Below are 10,180 nucleotides of genomic sequence, written 5' to 3' on the forward strand. Positions count from 1 at the left end.
AGGTGTGTACCACCACGCTTGGCTTCCAAAACTGACTTTTGAGGAAAAATCTCAATACATTAACTATAATCTTCAGGATGACAGTAGAACTATAGACTTTTGCAACTTGAAGAAGAGGAAGAGGCAGAAGAGGAGGGGAGGGGGAGGAGAAAGAGGAGGAGGAAAAGAAGGAGGAGGAAGAGGAGGAGGAGGAAGGAAGAGAGGAGGAGAGGAGGAGAAGAAGAAAGATACAAGGGCTGCCAATGGGTCACAAACTCTGCTGTCCATTTGTGGGAACATGGACAGCAGACTAGGGAAACACACATTTCAAACACAGTTACATTCCTGGGAACAGTATAAAGTTTTAGTTAATAGATTTATTACAGCAGGTCTCTAGTCATTATTGCCATGAAAAATGTTTTCAGGAAATTTCACAAAATTCTTTAAGCAATTAGTACTAGCTTTTTTTTTTAATAGAGTAACACTTTGTTAATTTATGAAATATTTACAGCGTTTACAAAAAGCGAGAATGTCTAATAAAATTTCTTATACTTACAAAATTCATACACTATACTGCTATATTTGAGATGTCTTATTTGGTAGAGCAATTAAGCTACAACATAAAATAATTTACAAAGATATAATCTCTCTTAATTCATTGAAAACGAAACCATATTAGCTATAAATAGTCCTTTACAAATCATTGTAAAACACATTGTTTTAACTCTAGCTTTAGCTTTTACAAATATACTATGAATGAGTTCAAATATGAAATACAACTGTGCATTTAAAATTTCATTTAATACTACAAAACAAAACAAAACAAGCTAGAAAAGCAAACTGCCCAGTACTTCAAGTAAAAATTTGTAGAACCAGTTTTTATGCACACTTTGGGGGAGGGAAACCCAACACCATTTAAACTGAAATACATAAACAAAATACTTTCAAGAATACACTCAACAAATGTACATCCGGGGCACTGGTGCTCTCGCAGTAGCTCATACATCCGAGATGGTTACCCCTACATTCTGGCAGATTAGCTGCACTGACCAGATTGTGCAAACATTCACCAAAGCAGCAGGAGAAACCCGACATTTGCACAGTGCTACATATCAAACAGTGTTATATATGGGTTTTGCCCCAACCTGAAAATCATTCAGAGTTTCGGGCAAGCACATGAGAGAGTCTAGAAAGTAGAACTGGCAACATGAAAAAAAAATTTAATTATTTAACCAGGTCCCATCAGTTTAATATAAAAATAAGCTTCTCTCTTGAAATATAGGGGAAAACATTTTATAGTCCAAATACTCACCGGGCCTGGGCTAGGACTGGATCTCCAAAATTTCAAAATAATGGACATGGCCTACCGAGAGAGCTATTTCTCGAGTGACCACTTCGGATGCTACAAAAGCTGGCAACTATCTAACACCTTGCTTCTGAAGAATGCTGAAGAAGCTGAGCTTAACTTGCTTTGGGGGGTAACCCCCACCTTTCACATCTGAATTCATTTTAGAGACTCCAAAGCAACCACTGCATTATAAGCATCATGAGGAAAATCTCTTTGACAAACATTTTCCCCTCTGATTTAAAATAATGCTGTCGCAATTAAGCCCACAAAATACATATCATATATGTAGCAATTCTACAGAGATAAATTAAATTTTATCTTTCAAAAACTGCTTTCTAAAGCTGCTAGGATTTTCCAGAACCTCTTCTCGGTGCCTTTCTTCTGATTGCCATGGGGACACTGTAGTTTTCTTGTAATAGACATTCTAGAAGGCACATCAAGAGTTTAAAATAAGGTTAGTTCAAGTTCTACATGGAGGCAAATATTTTAATCTACTTTGTACAGATGCCCACAGCTATTTTCTTTATTCTGAGCTCAAATGAATGGTGAGGGTTGCCCCTCAGAAGTGAGTTTGCACATGGGACATCATTTGGGAAGGGGAGGTCGGGGGGTCCGAAAGCTTGGCAGAGTTGGCGAGCTGCAGCTCCTCCAGCTGCTTGATGTAGTCATCACGCAGAGCCAAGAGCTCCATGTAGCGCTGCTCCACAGGGTTCGGCTGCTGGAGAGAAGCACACACTCGAGTTATGCTTTATGCAGCCACACCCCAAGAACACACCTGCCCACACATCTGCTACAGCCACCACCTTGCAAATAAACCCTTTCCACCAGTGGTTACACAATACTTAGCTTCTGCCACCCTGTACCACAGACACACAGGGAACAGTGCTCAGAGTCCTAAGACGCCCAGCTATTCTTCACCAAGAAGTAAGCAATGTATACACTTCCTCGCTCATGCATTGCCATCTTTACAACTCTATCCACCCAGACAGAACTCTGACCTCCCATGTCCTTGTCCCCAGACCCACTGCCCTCTTTCATTTTGAAGGACAATGGCTCTCAAGTTGGCAGTGATCCACTTTCCTGTGCAGATCTGTGACACTTCTCCAAGAAGCGAGTATCTGGAAACATGCATTCTATGCCCCCTAGCTCCTGTTCAGCTTACATAACTGCTACCACTGTGGATTTAGGAGTGACACTCTGACCCAGTGTCGTTTGCTGAATCTGATTCCTGTTCGGTCCTAATGAAAAAACTGATCAGTGACCCCTGTGTGCCCGTGCTGAGGGCAACCAGCATGCAGTGCTGTGCACAGCTTCTCACAGGATTTCCTTGCTCACACACATGCGCATCCTCCAAGGAATCTTACTAACCATGGGACTGTCAAGAAGTACTGTGGTCTCTTCAAACTCACCCTGTGCTGACGAATTGTCTCAGGTGGGGCTGTCGCCTCCTGCTCCTTGGTAGCTCCTGCTGCCTGCACACTCAGTGTAACTTGGGAGAACTTTTCTTTCTTTTTTTTTCTTTTTTTTTTTTTTTTGCTAACTCACAGGCTATTCTATGGTACATTATGGTGGGGTGAGTCTATTGGACTCTCATGATCTGCTTATATGCTTGCTGCCCATGTTAACATGGCTGTTAAGTCTTACATTTACTCCTTACCAGTGGGACAGCTAACCTCCTGGGAAGCTCACTGACCTGTCTGAAAAATGGTGGATTGAGCACCAAGATGGCGGAGTGGTAAGCAGCAGAGAAAGAGCCTCTCTGAGTGTTGCCACCATCCAGATGCTGGAATACAGTGATGTGAAGAAGACGGAGGAAAGTGAATCCCTGGGACCCAGGAAGTATCCGAAGCATAAATTGAAGCCCATACAGACAGTAAAAAGAGAAACTTCAGTGAAAAAGAAGGAGGTAGCCAACAATGCCTTCTCCCTGAGATGGGACTCATTGTGCAAGAGCAGTGATTGAAACCTGCTGGTGAGCCCAGGGGGCTCCATGGAGAGATACAGCAGTGGAGGGGACAGTGGATGTGAAGCCCTGCACTAGCTGGTGTTGAGTGCTGAGAGCTCAGGCATCCATCCCATGTGAGACAGCAGCTGGGCAAGAGTCATCTTGGAGAGGGGCTGGTTAGTGGCTGCTGGCTCCATCTAGTAGCTGCCAGCTGGGCTCAGACCCATGGAAGGTGCACTATTGGCTATTGGTCAAATGAGTCTGTGGTCTGGCCTAGAAGGTGCAGGCTTGCTGAGATTATCCACTGTCCTGTCAAAAAGCTACTGATGGTTTTCTGGGATAGACTGGCATGGATGTGGACCAGGACTTGGTCTGCACATGCTTTCTACCAGTGACAGCATGGACATACCTGGAAATGGACTTGTTTTTCCACCCTTTCTTGTTGCTGTGGTTTTCCTGTTTTTTTCTCCTTTGTTGTTTGATCTTATTTTTATATGAGTGTAAACATGGTTTCTAGCCTCCCTGTGGTTGTGATTCTATTCTGTTCCTCTTTTGATCTCTTCCTTCTCTCTTTCCCTCCAACCTTCTGCTCCAGCCTCCCACGGTTAGCATGATCCCCCATTTGTCCTCTAGCCTTACTTCTAATCTCTTCCTCTTCTTTCACTTCTCTATTTTTTCCCTAACCTTTTTTATATTTTAACTGCAGAGGGCAAAACTGACATATTAAGGACTTATAAACTGCATCTAATTTTCTTGTTTGGTGTAGATTTTGTTATATAATCACGAATCTTGTTCATACCATTAAAGGTGGCAAGTTAAAAGTTGGTTCTAATTGACATTTTCTAGGCTGTGTTGATTCTTTTGTCATTGCTGATGGTAACACTATAGCTCAAAGTGACATAATTATTCCAAACAGCTGTTATTTCTTGTATTCCAAGACTGAGATTGAATAATGGTCACAGAAAATACTGTGGCACAGTGCCAAGGAGCCAGGGGCTGGGCAAAAGAAGCAATAACTTCTAATCCCCAACAAATTAGAGGTAAGTTCTTGCAACAGACCTAAATTCTAAAAACCAGCTAGGCCTAGAAGACACCTCAAAGTAGTGCTCATTTCCTAAGGGTTCTAAATACCCGCAATGAAGCAACCCACCATAGGTAGTTTACAAGCATCACCCCAGGAATTAAACTAAGAAAAGAAAAGAAAATGAAAAGACACTTAAACAAGATGCAACCTCAGATCCAGTTCACCAAAGGCAAACCCAGAGGACAATGAGTTGGGACAATCTAGGACAGCCACCCACCTGGCCTCTCTGAAGTGGTAAAAACAAAGCAATTGAATGAGGTTCTAGAAAAAAATCAAATCTGAAATCATTTGTCAGATAACTACAGAGATGGTGTCCACAATGGAAACCATGCCTAGTGAATCTATAGGAAATACAGGAAAAAAAAAATAGAGGCGCTTAAGAAAGTTATGGAACCTATGAATTGAATTGTCAATATGGGAAAGAAATGCAATCCATAAGGCAGATTCATGCAGATGTCCAGGAGAATAAAAATTCCACTGAAAGTATCTGCAGCAGATTAAGCCAATGTGAAGACAGGATGTCAGATAGAGAAGACAGGCTTGCAGTTAGCAGTCAGGAAAAGAAAAGTTTCTTTCTTTTTTTGATACCACGAATCAAACTCAGGACCTTGTGCTTGCCAGGCAGGGACTTGTGTCACTGAGCTATATCCCTAGCTCCAGAAAGATTTCTTAAGAATACCAAGTGAGCAGGGGAAATCAATCCAGCAGCTGCTACATGAGACAAAGCAGAATAACTTAAGATTAATTGGAATCAATGAAAAAGCAGGGGATAGCATGAAATATATATCACAGATGTCATGGCAGATACTTTCTGATAAAGAATTTGACATAGTTATGTGAGGCACATAGAACTCTAATTAACCATGACAAAAAACTACAACAAGGTATATCATAGTCAAGATTCACAGAAATTCAACAGAAGAACAGAGTCTTAAAAGCTGATAGGGAAAAGAAACAAGTCACCTGTAAAAGAAAGCCCATGAGAATCACAGCTGACTTCTCAGCACAAACACCCAGTCAAGAAGAGCTTGGAGTGAAGTATTTCAAGATCTAAAAGGAAAACAACCTTCAACCCAGACTGATGTACTTTACAAAACTCTTTCAAACTGATGGAGAAATAAGACACTTATATGACAAAGAACATTTGAACAAAATTTATGTCCATGAAACTAGCACTCCAAAAAGTCTGTTTTTTTTCTAAATAAAATTTTATGTGTTTTGTACAGGGTCTCCCTATGCAGCTTGGACTTGTAGTGATCCTCCTGTTTTCAGCCTCCCCAGCGCTGGTGTGTGCCACTGAGCTCACCCAGTTTCAGTGGCCAGCTCAGCATGCCTGGGGGTGGGGCCAGCATGGCACGTGGTGCTGGGATTGAACCGCAGTCCCCATGCTTGTCTAAGCAGGTGCTTAGTCTGCTGAGCTATCTCACTGGCCTCAAAATGTTTTGAAGGACATTCTAGAAAGTGATACAATGGCTACAACTCCATACACCCCAACAGAAGGACTCCACCAGGCAAGGGAAACAATTAAATAAGGGAGGGAAAAAAAGAGGGGGGCAACAATAGGAAAATAACATGACAAGGATAAGTCAACACATATCAGTTATAACCACCATATTAATGGCCTCAGCTCACCAATTAAAACACTGTCTGGCAGAATGGATATGAAAACAAGATCCAACAGTATGCTGCATACAAGAAACATATTTAATCTAAAAAGAAATTCATAGTCTGAAAGTAAAAGAATGGAAAACAACACCATAGGAACCCAGAGAAAATAAGGGGTTGCTATTCTATCTGCAGACAAAGTGAGTTTCATGACAAGACTGATTAAGAAGAACAAAGAAAGTCACAACCCAAGAGGAGAGAGAACAATCGTAAATACATGCAGCAAATACCCTGCACATAACTATATGTTTTTAGTTTTAAAGAATACAAAATAGCAATAGAAAAAAACAGCATTAGAAACAATACAAGATTTCACTAAACACAGTAATAGAAACTCAACGATGGCTGCCATATTACATGATGTATCTTTAAATTAGTTGTTCAGATTACCAAGATTGCACCTAACTATATGAAACAAATATTAACCAGCACGAACAATCAAATAAGCACTAATGTAATTGTATTGAGAGATCCCAATACCCCACTGTCACAAAAAGATAAACAAAAACATAAAATATCAGAACTGAACTAAACTTCTGAACAAATGGACTTAGTAGATATCGACAGTGTTCCACCCCCACAACATCAGAATACAAATTTTTCTCAGCTGCACACAGGATATTCTCCAAAACAGAGCACATCCTAACTCACAGAATAAGCTTAAGTAAATGCAAGAGAATCAAAATTATCCCATTCATATTATCAGACCATAGTGCAATGAAATTTGAAATCAATAGCAAAAGAAACCACAAGAACTTCATAAACACATGGAAATTAAATAGCATCTGTCTGAACAACCAATGGGTCACAGACAAGATTAAAGAAAAAAATAGACAGTTTCTACAATTAAATGGTAATAACAATACAACATCTTGAAGCTTATGGGACAGAATGAAGGCAGCCCTAAGAGGCTGCTATGGTTTGTATCTAGTTTTCTCCCCAAAGCCTCATAAAGTGATTGGGGTGGCTTCTACAGTTTGTGATTAATTCCTTATCCCATGTGGGGACCACAAGTGTGAATGCTACAACCACCTTGGGGTGGGTAATCTACATATAACATAAGGAAGGGAAAGAGACTTGCTAGCTACCACAGCTCCTGCTCCTCCCTTTGCTCTTTGTTGTTCTCTGTTGCCATGAATGGCTGCCCTCTGCCATGTGCCACTCTGCCTTGAAGCCAGCACAGTATGGACTGAAACCTCGACTAACCGTGAGTGAAATTAAACCTTTCCTTTCTTAATTTTGGGTGTCAGTTATTTTGTCTCAGCGATGAGAGAAAAGTAATCAAGATAGGGAAATTAGCTTTTTTTTTTGGCAGGACTGGGAATTGAACTCAGACCCTTGTCCTTGCCAGGGAAACACTTATTCTACTAAGCCATCTCCCTGGCCCAAAACAGAGAAATTTTTAGTAGTGAATAACTATATCAGGAAAACAGAGCAAGTAGAAGTAAGCCAGTTAATGGTGAACCTCACATTTTTAGAAAAAGAACAGCAGGCCAAGCCAAAAGTTCATATGGAGGAAATTATAAAAATTGAAGCAGAAATTAATACATTGGAGACTAAAAAAATACAAAGAATTGATAAACTAAAAAATTGGTTCTTTGAAAGATTAAGTAAAATTCATAAATGTATCTAATCTTATCAAAAAAAGAAAAGAATCAGATTATGCAATTTGGAATGAAAAGGGTGAAATAACAATGGATACTGCGGAAATTCAGAAGATCACCTACACCTACTTTGAAAACTTGTATTTGAATAAGAGAGAATGTGCAATAAAATGGTTAGAGATCTAGATACATATGAATTACCAAACCTGAATCAAGAACATATAAAAATTCTAAATAAATCAATATCAATCAATGAAATCAAAGATATAATTAAAAAAACTATCAACAAAGAAAAGCCCCGGTCCTGACAGATTCATTACTGATTTTTATAAGAAATCTAGAGAACTAATACCACTAGTTCTCAAAATCTTTTAATGAAATAAGTGAATACTTCTAAATTCATTCCTGAGAACAAGCATTACTTGATAGCAAAACCTGAGAACGATCCAATTAAGAAAGATAGTTATAGGCCAGTCTCCCTAATGAACATAGATGCAAAAATCCTCAATAAGATATTACAAACAGAATGCAGCAAATCATCAAGAAGATCATACACCATAACTAAGTGGGATTCATACCAATGATGTAAGGATATTTCAACAATTGTTGGGGGCCTGCCCCATAGCTCAGTTCTTTAAGTGGCTGCTTCAACAAAGCAGTCAGACTCAGGTTGCTGTGGTTTGATCCCCACAACTCAAGCCAGACAAACCTGCCCTGAAGGCATTTGGAGAAAAAAAAATTTGTAAATCAATAAATGTAATACACGATATTAACAGAACCAGGGACAAAAATCATATGATTGCCTCAACAGATGCAGAAAAAGCTTTACACAAAATCCAGCACTGATTCATGATAAAAACCTTACAGAAAATTGGAATACATGATTTTTATCTCAATCTGATAACAGCCATTTATGACAAACGAAGAACAAACATCATATTAAAAAAATAAGTGAACAAAACCTGAAAGTTTTCACTCTAAAATTAAGAATAAGACAAAGATGTCCACTGTCTCCATTCTTATTCAAAGTAGGAATACAAAATTTAACTAAAACAGTCATGCAAGAGAAAGAAATAAAAGGAATTTACAATAGGAAAGGAAGAAATTAAATTGTCCTTCTTGAGAGATCACATGATACTCTATATAAAAACACCCAAACTCCATTAAAAACCTGCTAGATTTGTGTAGGTGGATACAAAATCAACACTCAAAAATCATTGGCTTCTTGTACACAAATAATGAATTCAGCGACAGGGAAATTATAGAAACAACACCTTTAACAATCACATCTAAAAAAGGGAAATACCCAGGAATCAATCTATGGAAGGATCTAAAAGAATTCTACACCAAAAACTTTAGTACTGGATGGCTAAGACCAAGATAAAGCAAGATCTACATAACAAGAAATGTAACTTTTGTATTTGCCAAGGTCAGTCAAATCCCCTCAGGATTTACACTGAAACCCTGTACCACAGTTTGTAGATCCTTTGTCAGTGTCAGCCATGTGGATGAGTCACAGCCATTGCTTGACCAATTTGCTTACTGTGAAAGCCTGAGAGAATGTTTTCTCTCCATGTGGCTCTCCTTAGGTACACTCTACAGCATCAATCATTTTCTTCTTTGGACCCATAATCTCCTTGATCAGAAAATTTGGGATACCACTGAGTTACAGGATGTTACAGTACAGGTTCTCCTATGTCCTGAGTCCTCACTGACCTTGAAAGGCTAGGGCCAAAATGTTGGCTTTCCTTGTAGCCTTTCTTTTTCTCCAATTTTTGGTCTGCAAACTTCCAGAAGGGAAGCTTCATGATATTATTACAGTCCAACATAGGCAATTGAGCTTAACCTCACTGTCTGAATATCAAACATTTCAGACATAACATGGAAGAGGTACTTTTCATCAAGTATTGATATGTTAAATCTCAAGTCCCTACAGAATATGAAGAAAAAAAATTAAAAAATAGGAATGAACAATTACATATTTTTACACAGAAATTTGGAAATCTAACCATTTACAGCATTGTAGCAGGACAGTCCTATGACTTTTTCTTCTCTCTTGTTTTACTACCTTTTTTAAAAAAACAAACATTTACTTGAGAGACAGTATAGTAGTAACTGATATGACATTAGAAGCAGTACGTATATAGAAGACCAGAATGACAGGCATTCCAAGCATGCCCCTAGTATTACAAGTTGCTATTTTCAGTGCAGTTGCTTAGTTCACAGGTATCAGCACATATAGTTAGGGTGAGAATCCTAACAATTACCTGCTAATTTCAAAAACCTGCTGAAGATTCTCAGGGTCATTGCCTTAACCATCTTGTGCATATAAATGTATGGCTTTGCCCCAGTCATGTTTCCTAGCTCTTCTCCTTGCCCTGTCTTCATGTCTAATCTTGAAGTTCTCGCTTTCCATTTAGTTGTGTTAAATCATTCAATTTTTATTTCTGCTTTTCAGTTCTTACACTAGGGAGAATATACAATATTTACACATGTGGGTCTGGTTTACTTCACTTATGAGTATATCTTCAAGTGGCATCCACTTATATATGAAG

At 39.1% G+C, this 10,180-nt stretch overlaps 1 protein-coding gene across 6 annotated transcripts in view; it reads right to left on the reverse strand.

Moving 5' to 3' along the window:
* Window positions 1-348: 348 nt before the first annotated feature.
* The window catches only part of Mtm1 (myotubularin 1), a 151,141-nt gene continuing 141,309 nt past the window's right edge, over window positions 349-10,180 (reverse strand). For 3 of the 6 annotated variants that reach the window (XM_004646009.2, XM_023706285.1, XM_023706289.1), the window contains one exon: window positions 349-2,045. In XM_004646009.2, the coding sequence (XP_004646066.1) occupies window positions 1,887-2,045 (159 nt within the window). In that variant the 3' untranslated portion in view covers window positions 349-1,886. The remainder of the gene's footprint in view (window positions 2,046-10,180) is intronic. The other 3 variants (XM_023706286.1, XM_023706287.1, XM_023706288.1) reach the window with 3 other exon arrangements.

The sequence above is a fragment of the Octodon degus genome, unplaced genomic scaffold, assembly GCF_000260255.1.
Source record: "Octodon degus isolate 3935 unplaced genomic scaffold, OctDeg1.0 scaffold00249, whole genome shotgun sequence".
NCBI lineage: Eukaryota > Metazoa > Chordata > Mammalia > Rodentia > Octodontidae > Octodon > Octodon degus.